Raw genomic sequence first — 18003 nt, forward strand, 5'->3', positions numbered from 1 at the left:
TTCAGTTGCAAGGTAAAACTGTTTCGCATTCAATGCTTTATTTAAAAACACAAGGCACATTTTCTTTACTCTTAAAAGCAAAAATAATATAAAATTAATAGGAGAATACATTTTTTTTAAATCAAATCCTTATTGAAAAAATACAAGCTATTACAAAGCTTTTCTTTCCGATATGAAATGGAATTTCGTCTATTACAAAACATTTTTAAAGCAGGAAAATAATACAAATACACAATCCTTACACAAAAAAAGGCACAGCCGGCAATACATTTAAAGCACAGTGCATACAATGCAATATTATACAATACAATACCAGACAAACAAACAGAAACCCAGTTCACAGCCTCAGAAAGATAAAAAAACAACATAATGCTAATGTGTTGAACTTCTGCGTTTGAAAACGCCAAGTGTGTATTATATGAGCACCTTAAATGTTTTTTAGATATTAAAAACTTTTGGGGTGCACAGAAGAGAAGCTTTGCTTGAATGTGCTAATTTTGTTCACTATTGAAAATTGTCCAGCCTGTCCCTGATTGAGACATTCAAAAGTACATTTCCTGAAAGCAAGGCTTTAACGTGTACAATAAAATGAGGCTGTAGATCCTAAGACTGCATTTCCAATGACTCACCGTCTCCTTAAAGGATACTTCATGTTCTTTGGCGTGTTGTCATAACAATCTCTATTGAAGAAAGTTTGGATTGCAGAGTTAAAGAACAAAAAGTTTGCTGGTCCATCAACAGTTTCTAAATCAAACTTGAAGGGTGCTGTAGTTGTAGATGACCACGAGGGGGCGAAGTGCAGTCTGGCTCAAAATAAATCAGGGTCCATAATTCCCTTTTCAATTTTTAGTGTAAGAGCATAACTAGGGATACACAAACTGTCCATGAATCAGGATTTCTGAGCGCTTGAGGACAGGAGAAGAGATGATGGTGGAGAAGATCTGTCCAGATTTGGAAGAGGAACCGGAAGGGGTCCGTTCAACAGGGAGGGGAACTGTAAGAGTCAGAAAGCAAACAAATCATTGAGGTATTGCGGCAAGTATTCAATTACGACAGTTTTCAAACACTCTGGTAACTGCTTAGCAAGTGCTTTATGTTTATAAATAAACTAAGCAAATATTTCTAACAGGAATGATCTAATGGTGACTGGTGGGGAATGCTGAGCAAAATACTGTAGAAGAGCAATGATGATCTAATGAGTCAGTCAATATTAAAGCTTTCAAGGTTGTATTTTCACAGAATGCTCTTTATATTATGCAGGATATTTTTATGTAACAAACTGTAAGTGTAAATAACAACAAAAAAAAAATGAATTCACAAGCAAAAGTCACATTTGACTATGTTGTGCTTTTGTGAGATTCACCCTAATATGTTTCATTGGAGCGCCTGTCCCATCAAAACTGTGTCTTTGTGTTTCATACGTTCACTAAACAAACACACAGTACCCGGGCATCGTGGTAGCGCTAGGAGAGGAACTTCCTGTTATGTGAGAGGTGACTACACAGAGACACACACAGAGTCTTTTTTCATTTATCACCCCTCCCTTTTTTAACAGGAAGCTGTTTTCCCCCATATCCAATGCGGAGAGGAAACATCTGTAGCTTATTTCCAAACTCTAATACGCACACACTCATACACGAGTAAAACTATTGCCTAAAATGGCCTAAAACCTTGACACACATACCTTGCAAAATAGCTCTGTGTAATGTTTTTCGCTCTTTCACAGCCACAGGTATAAAAGAATAGGAGAAGAATAGCTCTTCGAAAGGGAAAAAACTAGACAAGCCACAAGATTTTTCCACCGCAGCCAATACCGGCAGGATCCACAGTCATGTGACCGACCAGAAAACTCCCACTACGCCAGCCGAGGGAGGAAGTGAGAGTGGGGGAGTGAGTGTACGTCTGTGCACAGAAAAAGTGCACATCATGATCTGTCACTATTCCTGTAAGGGCGGAGCCAAACAGTCGCCGTGGTTACCTTAATTGTTTCCTGATGGGGAGCGATGTTTACACTGAACCCTCCCCTCAAGAAGCAAGATGGGCATAAATATGCAGTTTGCTTTTCTGTCTGTTTTGTTTGCTTGCTTGGTCTCTCTTACACACAAACACACACACACACACACACAAACCCTACACACTCTCCCCCGGGCCAGAACAGGAAGTATCCACAGGATTTCCCCTCTCGCTCACAAGAAGACTGAAATGCGACACCAAACACAAACACGCTCGCCGAGAACAGACGAGTTCGCAAAACAAATGAACGAAATCCCTTTCTAAAACAATCGCTTATGTCAATGCTAACACACTAAATAACTGAAGTGGGATGTAGTACACACATTCCCCAAACAGGTTTTGTTCACGGTGCCCAATTATTCTTGATCAACTGGTGGAACATTGTGTTGTCAACAATGCAAAGATACAGTAATGGGTTCAATCCCCAGTAAACACACACATACATTTTTTAAAAAAAGTATAGATTGAATGCACTATAAGTCACTTTGGATGACAGAGTCTGCAAAAGATGTAAATCTAAAGTTTCCTCATTTTCTGCACTACAGGGATTTTGTCCAATGCATGTTTGCATGCTAAAATGTGATAAACATTTATCACAAGCATAATAAATGTGTCCACAAATTTTTGCACAAAACTGCCTGACGACAAAACACAAACTTTAACCATCTACTATCTCATTTGAATTCTCCTTTGTATAGGTGTAAATGCAGGTTTAGTGCATTCTGCGAGAGTTTGGTGCATACCTGAAAGAGTGAGCTGTGGCCCTGGAGTCTTGCAGGACTCAGAGGTGCTACAGGACTAAGACTGCTCCAGAAATGAATGGAGGACAGGAGAGGACTGGGAGTCAACAGCAGACCGGAGGGAGTCTAAAGGGAGAGAGAGAGAGAGGTATTGTGAAAGGGGTGAACATAAGCAAGAACAGTAAATGTTATTTGTATTAGTCACTGAAGTCATGGATTCTCAATGTCTCTTCGAAACTTTTGAAAGATTAATATGTGTCTGCATGTTCAGGCACATCCGAGTTTGTCTTTGCTTCGGTTAGCAGGCAATAACTTGTGAACCCTGTGATCCCGAAATAGAGTCTAAGCAACACTAAAATACCTAATATGACAAATAAAATATATACATATACAGCCGCAGAAAAAATTAAAAGACCATTTCAATGGTCACTTTCAGTTTTTTTTGATTTACTATTTATAGGTATATGTTTAAGTAAAATTATATTTTTTGTTTTATCCTGTAAACTACTGACAACATTTCTGTTTTTATATGCATGATGTTTTAATTTACTGAAAATTGAAATAGGGAAAACATGGTCAAAATAAAAAATCATCTAATCAAATCATTTCTAAACAACAGAATACATATAGAAATAAAAAAATTGTTAATTAAACTTAAAATTAGTTGACACAACATACATAACTTTTTTGAGTTAACTAATATTTTTAAGTTTGATATATATACTTTATATAAATATAAATATTTAAATATTCTTGTAACCTGATTATTTTTTGTTTTAAAATAAAGCAAGAATGTAGCACAAAATAAATGCTGTGAAGCAGTAGCACAACTAAGTAGCAATTCATTTTTTTGTTGCATTTTGCTGAATCTTGAGGGTTATGAAACCATCAGACTGTTCTCTCTGTTTGAGGTGTAAGTCAACATGACATCACAATTGCATTGATCACAAAATATTTTTTCACCATCTTTTATCAAAAATACCTCTAAAACCACATCCTCTAATAACCCCCCATCCATCTGCACCATTGTGGTGTCACACCCTCATTTTTATCATCCTATCAATTCCTGATCTCCCTTTTTTATATTTTCTTCATCAAATATTCTGCTGCGCTCCAAAATCACGCAAAGGACGTAATGTGGTTTGTGAGCGCCATTTTGTGTCTACTTTAAAAGAAAAAAAAAGGTTTACGTGTGTGTTGCATCTCACGGGTCATAAACTTTGGATGCAGGTTGTGGCTGTAGGGAAGCATGCGAAATCAATTTCTCTCTCGCTTTCCTTGTTTCTTTCTGTCCTGTGTCACTATGCTGTATTGAGAGAGATTACAGACAGATGGCTTTACTTACAAGGTCTCTCTTCATTCCCATACCTTCCTGTCTGTCTTTTTCTTCTCTTTGTCTCACTCTTTTTAGAAACCTGTCTGTCTGCACATCCAGTGAAGACTAAAATTACCTGCTGTTTAGCTGTAATGCCAGTAAAGGTGCGTTTCCTGCATATTTCTTACCTGTTACACATGTTTAACATTGTTTTATGTTCAAGCTAAGTTGTAGCTCTGATTTAAAACTTTTCAAGCTTTCTTGTTGTTTTCTGCAAACATAGACAACTGCCTTCTAAGACAGCAACATAGCTGAAATAAAATAATGGTAAACACTTTCTATGGGCAGCAACTATAGTGCTTTACATAGAGAATAACAAATACTTTTATAATAATTTATAATTTGTGAATTGTTGACATTTGATATTCACAGTTGCAATGCATTCTGGTATTGCTCTCTAATTGGCTTTGGAAGCGCACATATGATAGCTTAAAATGCATTCATGCGTGTTAGGCTTTGTGAGCTTAGTACCTGTGCAGTGAAAAATGCTGGTGTAAGTGACCCTGAGGGTAGTGCTGGGCTATTGAGGGCGATGGAGCCCAAGTCACTTCCTGAAAGCAGTATGGAAGGGGCGGAGATTTCCAGCCCTTTGGGTTTCCGGCCTTTGGGAGGAAATCCATTGCTACTGGTCCTTCTCTCGGGGGGCGTGGCCTGATTCTGAGCTCGCTCCCTGTGGCTGGACGATAAGTTCAGAGGCTGAACGCTCTGCTCTGATTCGTCTATATGAACTTCTGGGCTCCGCCCCGGCCGCAGCGTATAGACGGGACTATGAGAGGGGGAGGGGCTACGGGAAGAGCAGGGAGAGGATTTTGATGTGAAGAAGACATCAGCGGAAACGGGTGGAGGTGACGAGTCGTGGGGAACGATCTTGTCCGTTCGATTGACGAACCGAATCACTGTCGGTCCCTCCTCTGCTCTCTGTTTCTCCACTTTGATTGGACGCAGCAGCGGAGGCGGGCTTTGGAGGGAGCTGACGGTGAACGATGAGTAGAGACCGGAGTGAAGATACTCGTTTCTACAGGCGGGGCTTCTCAGTGACGACAAGGATAGTTTTGGAGACTCCTCCCCCTCACCGCAATCGGACTCCACCTCCTGCAACATAACATGAGCACCTTCCCGACCGAGCTCAACAGCCTGAGGGTCCATTTTTAGAATGTCAGGGAACGAAACAAACTTATAAACAAACTTCTGGCCGATCACCTTCTTGATGATATTCTGCAAAAGAAAGAGAAAACACGCTTGTAGATTATGATCGGTCATCTTGCATAGTGTTATCTATTAATAATGTCTGAACGTGTGTAACCTTGTCATAATAGTAGCGTAGTGCTCTGCTAAGTTTGTCGTAATTCATGTTAGTCTTGTTCTTGCGCAGGCCCCAGAGTTTGGCCACTTCTTCGGACTTGAGCAGTTTAAACTCGCCATCATTGGACGTCCAGCAAATCAGGTGCTTATGGCTTTGGTCTAGCAGTAGCTGCAGCAGGAACTGCCACAGTGTAATGGCACTCTCCATATCTGTTACAAAAAAAATAATACATTAGCCTTTTTTATTAAATGAAATATAGGATGATGTGCTATTGACATTTCTGTCCACAGTATGCATAAAAAGTTTGGAAACATGTTAAAAAAACTTTTAATCTGAAGGTGTGTGTTTAAATATTTGAAATGACTAAATAACAACATAGTGCCAAATATATAATTTTATTAGAAAACATTTTTTTTTAAATGGATGACTTAGACTGAATATTAAAGAAAAAGCAGGCAATAAAAGCCCAAAATAGATGGGAACTCCTTCAATATTGTCAAAAATTGTTTTCAGGGTGAGACCTTAAAAATCTTCTTGATAAAATGCAATTTGAGTAAAATAAGTATGATTTAGCAAATTCTAGGCAAAGGGTGACTACACTGCAGAAGATAAAATATAACAGAGTTTTGGGATTGCATTGTCCAATAAGGATGCATGCAATGCTTTTTTCAAGCTTGTGGAAAAGCATTTTGCGATTGCATTCCCCATTAAGGATGCATACAATGCTTTTTTAAGCTTGTCTCAAAGCATTTTGGGATTGCATTCTCTATTAAGGATCCATGCAATGCTTTTTTAAGCCTGTTACAAAGCATTTTGGGATTGCATTCTCCAGTAAGGATGCATGCTTGCATTTTCCAATAAGGATGCATACAATGCTTTCTTAAACTTGTCTCAAAGCATTTTGGGATTGCATTCTCTATTAAGGATCCATGCAATGCTTTTTTAAGCCTGTTTCAAAGCATTTTGGGATTGCATTCTCCAGTAAGGATGGATGCTTGCATTTTCCAATAAGGATGCATGCAATGCTTTTTTCAAGCTTGTCTCAAAGCATTTTGGGATTGCATTCTCTATTAAGGATCCATGCAATGCTTTTTTAAGCTTGTTTCAAAGCATTTTGGGATTGCATTCTCCAGTAAGGATGCATGCTTGCATTTTCCAATAAGGATGCATGCAATGCTTTTTTCAAGCATGTTGCAAAGCTTTTTGGAATTGCATTCTCTATTAAGGATACATGGATGCATTTTGGGAATGCATTCTCCAATAAGGATGCATGCTTGAATTTTCCAATAAGGATGCATGCAATGCTTTTTTCAAGCTTGTCTCAAAGCATTTTGGGATTGCATTCTCTATTAAGGATCCATGCAATGCTTTTTTAAGCTTGTTTCAAAGCATTTTGGGATTGCATTCTCCAGTAAGGATGCATGCTTGCATTTTCCAATAAGGATGCATGCAATGCTTTTTTCAAGCATGTTGCAAAGCTTTTTGGAATTGCATTCTCTATTAAGGATACATGGATGCATTTTGGGAATGCATTCTCCAATAAGGATGCATGCTTGAATTTTCCAATAAGGATGCATGCAATGCTTTTTTCAAGCTTGTCTCAAAGCATTTTGGGATTGCATTCTCTATTAAGGATCCATGCAATGCTTTTTTAAGCTTGTTTCAAAGCATTTTGGGATTGCATTCTCCAGTAAGGATGCATGCTTGCATTTTCCAATAAGGATGCATGCAATGCTTTTTTCAAGCATGTTGCAAAGCTTTTTGGAATTGCATTCTCTATTAAGGATACATGGATGCATTTTGGGAATGCATTCTCCAATAAGGATGCATGCTTGAATTTTCCAATAAGGATGCATGCAATGCTTTTTTCAAGCTTGTCTCAAAGCATTTTGGGATTGCATTCTCTATTAAGGATCCATGCAATGCTTTTTTAAGCTTGTTTCAAAGCATTTTGGGATTGCATTCTCCAGTAAGGATGCATGCTTGCATTTTCCAATAAGGATGCATGCAATGCTTTTTTCAAGCATGTTGCAAAGCTTTTTGGAATTGCATTCTCTATTAAGGATACATGGATGCATTTTGGGAATGCATTCTCCAATAAGGATGCATGCTTGAATTTTCCAATAAGGATGCATGCAATGCTTTTTTCAAGCTTGTCTCAAAGCATTTTGGGATTGCATTCTCTATTAAGGATCCATGCAATGCTTTTTTAAGCTTGTTTCAAAGCATTTTGGGATTGCATTCTCCAGTAAGGATGCATGCTTGCATTTTCCAATAAGGATGCATGCAATGCTTTTTTCAAGCAGGTTGCAAAGCTTTTTGGAATTGTATTCTCTAATAAGGATGCATGGATGCATTTTGGGATGGGATTCTGCTTTTTGGGATGCATGCACTGCTTTTTTTGGACAGGTAAAGGTGCATTGAAGTCACAAGTCATATGACCCTAACAAGGTTTAACATCTGCAGGAAAACCCCAAGGCAACATAAAGCCCAGTTTATTAGAATGTGGGTGTGCAGACTGTCGCCTTGATTTGTTTAATCTGATATTCAGACTCAAATCCCTTCAGATATTTTGCATCATTGGTCTAGCTTACATTTTGATGTCTTTGAACCGCCGGCATCTGTGCAGGTTTATAACAGCAAGTGAGCTGTTAGAGCATCAGTCCACATTATAATCGTGCCCCTGATCTGACCTGAATCGTCTGCCTGTGATGAACAAGAATCCATCATCTCACTTTAATTTCCCTTTTCTCTCTTCATCTTCCCCTTTCTCTCTCTCTCTCTCTCTCTCTCTCTCTCTCTCTCTCTTCATTCCTGGGTGCCCTCCTACAAACTCAGCAAGCATTTCCTGTTCTGTTGCAGATTAACACAAGGCCTCGTAAACAACAAAGGGCCATCAGCCAGGAACCAAACACTGACACGGGAACAGTTTCACCTCTCGCAAACGAGCCACATATTTCAGCTTTGACCTGACCTGAGGTCAGTTCACAGCACGCAGAGACTATTAGAAAGCGGTCCAGGGGTTGTTTTTTATCTGAGATAAAGATGTCCGTTCGAAGGTAGAGCAAATACACTCACATGTGGACAGAGTTTGCAATCAAGGTAAATATGGAGTTTGTTCGGTTGTAACAAGACCCTGTTTGTGAACATGTAGTAAAGGGAGGCCGAGATAAGAGAGAGTCAGAAAATATTAATAAATAGATAGGAAGGTATTAGGTTTGAGATTTTTTTAAAACGTGACATAAGATCTATATCTATACTTGTATCAATCTTTACAGGTGCTTTATACTGTATAAAATACCTGCTGAACCAGAAAAACATAAGTCAAACACTTCCTCTTTTTGGTGTTGAATCCATAATAACTAACACTAACATAGGTAGTCAAACTTATCCAGATGCACGTAAGCGCTAACTTTATTCCCTGGATGACAGCTTATCTGTGAGATAAGGTGAATGAGTTTAGTAACTGCTGTAAACTGCTTTATATACTCATGGCACAGAGGTTGGACACAAAGAAAAAAACACAATCTCACATAACACAGGATGTCCACAAAGATATGTGTTCACATTCCAATAAACCTCGAAATCCTTAGCCATAACCAAAACCATTCTGAATTCGTGACCTGTAGACTCCTGACAAAAAAATGTGATCGGTGTTAGATTTTCCTGGCCTTATTCCCTCAAAAATCCTTACATTTTTTCAGCACAAGCAGAATTAGGCAAAGTCACCATTGTGATGAGTAATGTTTAATAACAGTATTGTCATAACAGTCAATATGAAAGTGCATCCATTAAATGTACAAGATAAATATTTTGTAGTTGAACAGGAATAAGTTTCTTTATGCATGGAGTCTGGGATCGGTTCCAACAGGAAGGTGCAATGGTTCAATGTTAAAAGCTCTGCTGTTCAGGAAGACCCAGGTTTCACATGCCCTTGAGTCAGGCACTTAACCTTAATGTCCTCCATGACCTCTTTGTTCCTGGTTAAAGTAAGTCATATGTGAAGTTTATCATAAAATTAAACGTAAATCCTGAATACTTTCGAAAGAAATACAAAGTGACATATAAGAATATTTGACTCAAAAATAAAAGTTTAAATCTAAAATAATAAGTCTTGCTCTTGAGTGCTTTATTGGGTGTTAAAGTGACTCATAATGTACTGCCATTTTATTAAACCCCCCAACAAACCGTTCATTAAATGAATACCCAACATTGAAAATTATTTTATATTTTACTCATCCTCAAGCCATCCTTAGATGTATATAATTTACTTTCTTTAGCCGAGTTATATTAGATAATATAATGGCACTTCCTAGCTTTGTATTGGCCAGTGGCGGCTCGTGATCAAAATCTTAGTGTCATGTGTGTTGGTCGTGTTTTCAAAATATGTGATTGTTGCGTCATGTGAACCATGTGCATCAGGTGTTTTGTCAAAATAAGTGCCTGCTGCACACACATCAAAACCATTTATGATAAAATACACGCAAGACACTCCCTTAACAGTAAACTTTGATTACGCATGAGATTATGCGAGTATCTGGCAAACGCGAGCGTCTCTTTTAATCATAAACCCTTTAGATGCGTCTGCAGCAGGCACTTATTTTGACAAGACACGTGATGCACATAGCATCACTCGATGCGCAGAACACATATTTTGAAATTACGAACCACACACATGACGGGCTACATGCATGCTTTGACGAACTTTGCATTAAGCGCCCTCGAAAAAAGAAGTCACCGGCCGCCACTGGTATTGGCATTGAATAGTGGTCGTTTTTTGAAGCCCATACATCATTGGATAATGGAATCCGCTGTTAAAATGTGTTTACTGAAGTAAAATGATACATTTGTGAAAATTGTTGTTATTTTTGAGGATTAAGCGATCAATACATTGCGTTTAAATGTGAACACATAACCAATGTCGGTACCATAGTAGGAAAAACAAATACTATGGAAGTCAATGGGTACAGTCAACTGTACCCAACTTTTTACAGTGTGTGCTCCACTGGCGAGGCTACATAAGGGCCAGTGTGGCATTGGCCCACTCAGATTGACCCAGTCAGAATAGACCAACCTGATCTCACAAATTTCCATGGCATAATCATGGAATTTTTCTGTTTAGGGAATAGATTTACATAAAATGACGTCCCTACCCTAACCCAACTCTAACCCCAACGCCAGGCGACAAATGTTTTAAGTTTAGTAAATATAAAAGAATACATCAGAAAAAATACTATAAACCAATATTTAAAGTGACATCCTAACGCAAACACCAAATGTAACCCTAAACCGAAGCGACAATCGTTTAAAAAAATAGGAAAAGGCAGTTGAGTAACCAATCCGTAAGAATGCCACGGAAAAAAAAGTCTGTTGCAGAGCCACAGAAAAATTCGAAGATCCGTGAGAATGCCATGGAAAAATGAGCAAAAAATTCCTTGACACTCCCACGGAACTTTGTGAGATCATGTTGCAACCGACACAAAATATTTTGGTTGAAAAGCAGAAGAAATAGTTCATATCATAAATTGTAATTATCTCTTTAATAATAATCGCTCAAATACGCATCATTCAGAAATAAATGCTATTAATATGGAAAGATTATAATTTGCATGTGTTTTATTAGTAAACCTTGCAAAGCCATATTAAACAATTTTAACCGGAATAAAAAGTTGAAGTGAGCTGCGCACAAACGCAAATGCATACTCAATTGGACACACACTTATAAGCGCACACACGGAGACACGCATTTTAAAAAACACGCAAACACAGAATCTCTCTGCACTTCACAGGACCCACATACACATAAAAATATCTTCAAATCCTTGCAGTCTTTGTATTCTCATAAAAACAGTCAGTTATGTCTTAAAGTGAACGCAAACAGAAAGAAATCAGATGTGTGTCTGTATATGGATCCATGCTTATTCGGTCTTAAAGTGGCAGTGTTCTTAAAAAAATATTCTTATGTTTTTGTCATTATGTTTATCAGATAACAGAAGACAAAAGGGAAAATCACTTCTGTAGCTTTAAAATGATTAATCATATTTAATTTAAAGAATAAAGACAGTTTTTGCTCCTAAATATTACTGTTATACTTTATTTCTAACTTTATTCTATTCTATTTTCATATGCTTATCAGATTTGAGGCCACCCTATTTATCGAGATCCACTCAGTTTAAAATGTCTGGCCTCGCCTCTGGTGTGGAGAAAGCTATGCATTTGCAAAGACATTAGGGAGTATGCAATGACGAAATTTTTATTTCTGGGTGAACTGTTCCTTTAATACACACTATCTATATGAACTGTAGTGTTGATGTTTGTTTTTCTTCCTTGTGTGTGGATATCCGGTGTGCAAGACAGATGGGGTGTGGTGGCATTGGGAGGAGCGAGCAGGAGGACCTGGGTGAGGACAGACAGGACTTTGGATCAGAGTTCTAACAGACTTTCAGTAGACGTGACCGAAATTTACAGCTGTCAAATGTGTGTGTGTTTAAACACGCTCTTCGGTTTTAACTAGCATTACATCATACCCTTTGGTGACTGTAAGTCAGTCAAATAGGGCGGGTCGGCATTTACAGCGGCCTTACTGCTGTCTGAGCCAACGCTCTCCCGGGATAAAGAGATGGACGGAGGGAAAGACCAGTAGATGGAGAAAAGATGCTGGCAGACTGACTAGTGTGGAGAGATCTGACAGGGAACATGTTTTATCGGTCAATAGAAACTCCTGGATTGTAGTCCCGCTTATTTTGGGAAAGTCTTTGTCAAATTTCTGACATAAACGCACAAATTATATGTTCACCATCACCACACTTTCGCACATCAAACTGATGGTTTTGACTGTCTTTGAGAGATTGATAAAAGTAATGCTGATCTTAGAGCATATGAGGAATGATTTTAGTCCATCAGGAGCATCTACAATATAATCATCGAAGCCCATTTCATTACCAAGATGTGATTTTGAGAACGAAACATGGAAGATAAAGGGTAAGAGTTGATTATATCTCTTTAGGCAAATACAAAATAAAAAACTTTTACAAGTTTAAACAACTTGAAAGAGAGTAAATGATGACAGTATTTTAATTTTTTAGTGAACGATTCCGGTTTAAACTGATCGGATTGTGACTGTTTCAGATTTCAGAAAGATTATAAAGGCAACATTTTTACCTTTAGAATGACCTGCACAGAACAAAAGCCAGCTGAATTTTAATGTCATTAAAATTGGATAATTCTGAGTGCAAGAGTTTATATAAAATGTTTTTTAAGTGTTTGATCAACATCAACAAAATATACAGATGGGCCATGTGTGTGGTGACAAAGAGGATGTGCAAAAAAGGATGTGCTTCTAAAACACTGCCAATACAGAATGCAGATATTTTTAAAGAAGTACTGTGCACAAACACACACACACACACACACACACACACACACACACACACACAGGTTTCCATGTTTTGTGGGGACATTCCATAGACGTAATGCATTTTATACCATACAAACTGTATATTTTATTCCCCTAACCTGCCCCATTCCCTAACCCCAACCATCACAGAAAACTTTCTGCTACTTCACATTTTCAAGAAACATCATTCTGTTTAATTTATAAGCTTGTTTCCTCATGGGGACATCAAAATGTCCCCACAAGGTCACAAAAAAACTGGTATTCCTATCTTTGTGGGGACAATTGGTCCCCACAACGTGATAATTACCAGGTACACACACACACACACACACACACACACACACACACACACACACACACACACACAAACTGTTATACTATAGTAATAAGGGCATGTAAATTTTACTGTTTTTATACTAGACTTGGCCGACTTACGAGGCATTTTTATCCTTTTTTCACAACCTTTACCAAATTTGTGAGGAAATTCTGGAGTACACGTATTTAATTTATCTCTTTAGAGTTATGTACCCATGTAGGTGAGAGCAAAACATAAAAATTCATCCTACCCCAAACATATCCACACATACACACCTATTCTGCCCCCCTGTTATTTTTTTCAAACCCCCAAAGAAGTGAAATAAAACCATTTCCTGCTCCAGCATCCTCTGAGCGGAGCATCTGCGTTAAACGACCGTAAAACTGTCTATATCAGGACTTCCTACAATTCTCCTTTGAAGGGCGTCTTCCTGGGAAAGCCGATCCCAAACTGAAAGGTAGGAATTCCTGCGACACGGGAACGCGGGGACCACACGGACATTTTGCACAAATGGGAAGTTTCCTTTACTCTTTTTCACCCTTCCCGACAAAAGTGCTCTTGTCCATATGGACATCTGAAAACAGATTTATTTATTTTTCTAATACCTTGAAGAGAGGTCAGGTATGACTCATTGATTCCTTGATTTATCATCCTAATCACTGAGAATAAACACGGGATCAGAGGATAACCCCATAATTTCCAGATCCCTCGGCTATTTGGAGAGGTGCCTGCCTGCACAGAACGTGGCTGTAAAACTCATTGTTATCGCAAGAGGGAAAATGATTTCCTTTTAAGCACACCGTTGCTACGTACAAATCTGATTCACATTTTCAAACGTACGATGACTGTCATTGTTAATTTGCAAGTGCTGTCTATGAAACAGCTCATCCACTAAGCTTTTACTTATTATGTCTGTTTTAAGGTAAGCAATGGCATCATATGAGTGTAATGGGAACAGTCTTTCTATGACATTTTAAAGAAAGACTGCATTTAGAATAACAGTACAACTCAATCTGAAACACAAATAAATAGCTGTTAGTGTGTCCTAAACAAAACACTTATGTCATAGCACTTTCTGCGGCTTTGAATCAGACTTATGGTCACTGATTTTTTCATATGCAAACTGAGTTTGCCATACTTCAATGGTTTTCAATGATTAACAATGCAATTTTGTCTGCACAGACCTTTATTTGGATCTAATGTGATGGCTGATGTAAATCTATATCGCTTTCCCTCATTCTGCAAGCAGTAACATGTTTCACTACAAAACAGAAAATGTCATTATTAAATAAGCATGTTTGATAAAAAAATACTTATATTTTCTGTTTTTTAAATGTGAGCCTTATCAATACCCATAGCTAAAATATATTAATGATGGCCGATTACAAAAACATTGTGCATTGCTAATATTTTTTAAAGTGAAATGTAAAATAATCAAAAATTGATTATATGTCTTATACTAAAATAAAACTAAAAAAAGTTTAAGACCTTAATGCTGTGGCAAATTTCGCCCGTGGGACCGAAAATGGTATTGAATACCAACATTTTCCCAGGCAGGCATAGTACCGAAGTTATGAATTCCAGTATCGTGAAAACACTACACCAAATAACTTTGTTTTAAGCAACGTAATAGGTGCTCTTTAATGTTTAGATGCCAATAGCAACTTTGTATTTCCTCTACAGCCATAGGTCAGACCAAAATAGAGCAGGATGTATTTTTATTGATTCCCCTTTGTCTGGAAACTCCACCAAGCAATGAGCTACTTATAAAACTCTCATGAGCACAGATTTTCACCACAGAAAAGTTCAGAAAGCCGTGTATGGACTTTTTTGATGTCGGTGGAAAACACCAAAAGTTGTACCTGCAAATCTACGCAGCTAATCTAAGCATTCAGGAAGTAGACAGGAGGAACAAGAACTGTATGCATTGAGACACTGCCTGTGTCCTAAACACAAAACACCTGCCAAATCACTTAATAACCAAACAGACATACATTTTTGTATGATAGTATCATACAAGCATACTGGCTTCGGATCATCTTTCAAGGCACCTTGATGCTACCACTGGATGCTGCTCGGATAAGAGCTTGGTTAATATTTTAGACCCAGACAATATGTCTGTGTGTGTTTATGACAGGAAATCGAGCAGAACCTCTCAGGTGAGACGTTAGAAGCTTAGAAAGCTCTCGTTCTCAGTGACGCACTCCCACCTTTCTAGAGACATGCAGCTGACAGCTACACGGGGACAGTCTGAAAACCAAAACCCAGAGCACAATGTTTTGAATGGCCCCTGGACCTGCCGCACAAACCCCTCCACTGTAGCGCCAGCGGAAACTCGTAATGAGATTAGTTGGTCTGCACAGACATTACTTCGCCATGACTAAATGTGCTCTCTTCCTGCACACAGACTGCAGTGGAAAATTCGGGGAGCTCCTGCTAAAGAGAGGGAGAAGGAGAGCATGAAGAACTTCTCTCCGCGACCACATTTCTCCAGAGATCTGCAGCTCATGAATTACACAGACAGACCTGAGAATATCAGAGCATGTGTCTATGTTCGTACAGTGCCCACCCCCCAAAAAACATTTGGACACCTTAAAGTGTATAAATGTCATTGCATTAGATCAAAAATATCAAAGTAGAACTTTATTTTTAAAAAGGGGGAGGACATTTGGCACAAAGAATAGTATCTGAACCCTTTCTTGTTGATGTAGTTAATGTGATGAACTATGGCTGTGGCTACTCTGCTGGGACACTCGAGTGAACTTCAGGGGAACTGACCTCACATCAAGTAAAACCTAGTACCATTGTTAAACAGGTAATAGTAAAATGTGTGAGAAAGTTGTTAGTTAAGAAAACAGCTTTAATATCATTTTTGTTGCAAATGCCACCTAATATTTGTCTATTCAACAGGTCATATATTTTATAGGCGTGGTTTAAGTGTGGCTGAAGGTTACTGTAGATGGCCCACTGTATCATTGATTATCTCCAATCATAAAAATAACCCCTGACGCATCCAGATGCAGAGGTAACATCAGCATTAGGACTGAACTGAAGTTTCTTTGTGCGCCCCATGACTCATTTTCAAGATGCTGTCTACTGCCAGTTTCAATCCGGAAGCGCATGGCAATTAGTCTGCTGCTGTTTCCAGACAAACCAGAAACTCTACTAGTGCGTTTAAAGAGCCTGGAGCCACATTTCAGACTTGCTTTTCAAACAGCCCTTCATTTGAAAGTACAATCACTATTTATTCATAAAGTTTATACCACGAGATCACAAGTTCAACAGGTACAAACTTTCAAAACCGTGCGTAAATAGTGCGTAATTGCGCGTGAGTAACGGGAACGACGGGTGCGCTTTATGTCACCATAATCGATAATAACACATCTATTCATGTTAAATGTAAACTCGTGTACATCTAAGACCTAAACATCTATACTAAAAATTTCAAACAGCCCCTTGGTTTGGATAGGTTCACTACATTGACCGACTTGGGATATCAAGTTTCACTCCTGTACTTTGGAAGCTCTTCTTTTAGTACTGTTAGTCTAATTATATGTTTGTAAATATATAATAATACTTATACAACGTAAAGATAGCGCAAATGGTTTATCCACATACCTGTGCGTAATGGTGAGGCTTTCTGGGTCCTTATTCACTTTTTTTTACCAAGAATTCCGTATAATGCGCTGTTTTTCCATGCTGTCGGCCGTCTCGTCAGCTCTCAGTCGGACTGTAATGGGATCCCGACTGTTTTCTCTCTCTCTCTCTCTCTCTCTCTCTCTCTCTCTCTCTCTCTCTCTCTCTCTCTCTCTCTGAGCAGGAAGTTGGTGCATGCAGACAGCGAGCCGGCTCACTTCCTCTCGCCGTGCGCTATTCCCCAGGCTTTCGGCCCGTCTGTGTAAACACGCTCTTCCTCCTCGAGCCACCATCCGCGGATGCGCGACATTCAGGAACACGCGAGCGCACGCGGATACGGACGCGCGCACCCGTGTTGATATACTGTAACCCGAATCTGCAGCGAGCGGAGCGCACTGACGTCATTCTCTTCCTGTCCGGGACCGGCGGGAGGAGCCCGTGTTCCTTCCTTTACACACACTTTTGTTTGTGTGTGTGTGTGTGTGTGTGTGTGTGTGTGTGTGTGTGTGTGCGTGCGTGCGTGCGTGCGTGCGTGCGTGCGTGCGTGCGTGCGTGCGTGTCAGAATTTTGGTGACAAAATTGCTGAAAATGCTTTCAGGCAAAATTTGTTTTTATCGAAAAATGGTTCAGTAATTAAAATAATTCTTGTAACCTGCGGAAAAAAGCATACCTGCAAGACCAGCATATGTTATGTTTTGGTGCTGGTTTGCTAGTGAGCACCAGCTAAACCACCACCAAACCAGCATCAGCACCAGCGTTAGCACCAGCTTAACCAGCACCAAACTAGCATTAGCACCAGCTAAACCAGCATTAGCAACAGCATTCCATGCTGGTCATACCACCAATGTTGTGTTTTGGTGCTGGTATGCTGGTGACCACTAGCTAAACCAGTATCAAACCAGCATAGACCAGCATACGTTCCCATGCTGGTTTGATGCTGGATTTTTCAGCAGGGTAGCTTCTGTAGGTTAGATCCCAGTGAAAACTCATAGATGAAAATGTATAGATTGAATGCACTGTTAAGGTCTGCATAATAAAACCTAGCTTAATAACTACTTGTAATATGTGTTTACTCTGCCTATTGTTGGCTTTAAGACAACATGTGTCCTTATTTTTTGGATAATTGTGTCAAACGAATAAATATAAAATATGTGAATAGCCTATAGCTTTAAAGCAAAGACAAGCGGTCCCTTTGATAAATATGGAATAATTAAGTCTCTGCAC

The 18003-nt window shown here is 38.9% G+C and overlaps 1 protein-coding gene across 1 annotated transcript; it reads right to left on the reverse strand.

The window, feature by feature from the left end:
* Positions 1–18: 18 nt before the first annotated feature.
* On the reverse strand, positions 19–17152 carry elk3 (ETS transcription factor ELK3). Its single transcript, XM_065265641.2, has 5 exons — positions 16762–17152; positions 5432–5640; positions 4600–5343; positions 2757–2879; positions 19–994 (listed from the first exon to the last, which is right to left on the reverse strand). The coding sequence occupies exons 2-5, from the start codon at positions 5636–5638 to the stop codon at positions 890–892; spliced, it is 1179 nt and encodes a 392-aa protein (XP_065121713.1). The 5' UTR covers positions 5639–5640; positions 16762–17152; the 3' UTR covers positions 19–889.
* Between the last annotated feature and the right edge of the window lie 851 nt (positions 17153–18003).

This window comes from Paramisgurnus dabryanus, chromosome 1, assembly GCF_030506205.2.
Source record: "Paramisgurnus dabryanus chromosome 1, PD_genome_1.1, whole genome shotgun sequence".
Taxonomy (NCBI): Eukaryota; Metazoa; Chordata; class Actinopteri; order Cypriniformes; family Cobitidae; genus Paramisgurnus; species Paramisgurnus dabryanus.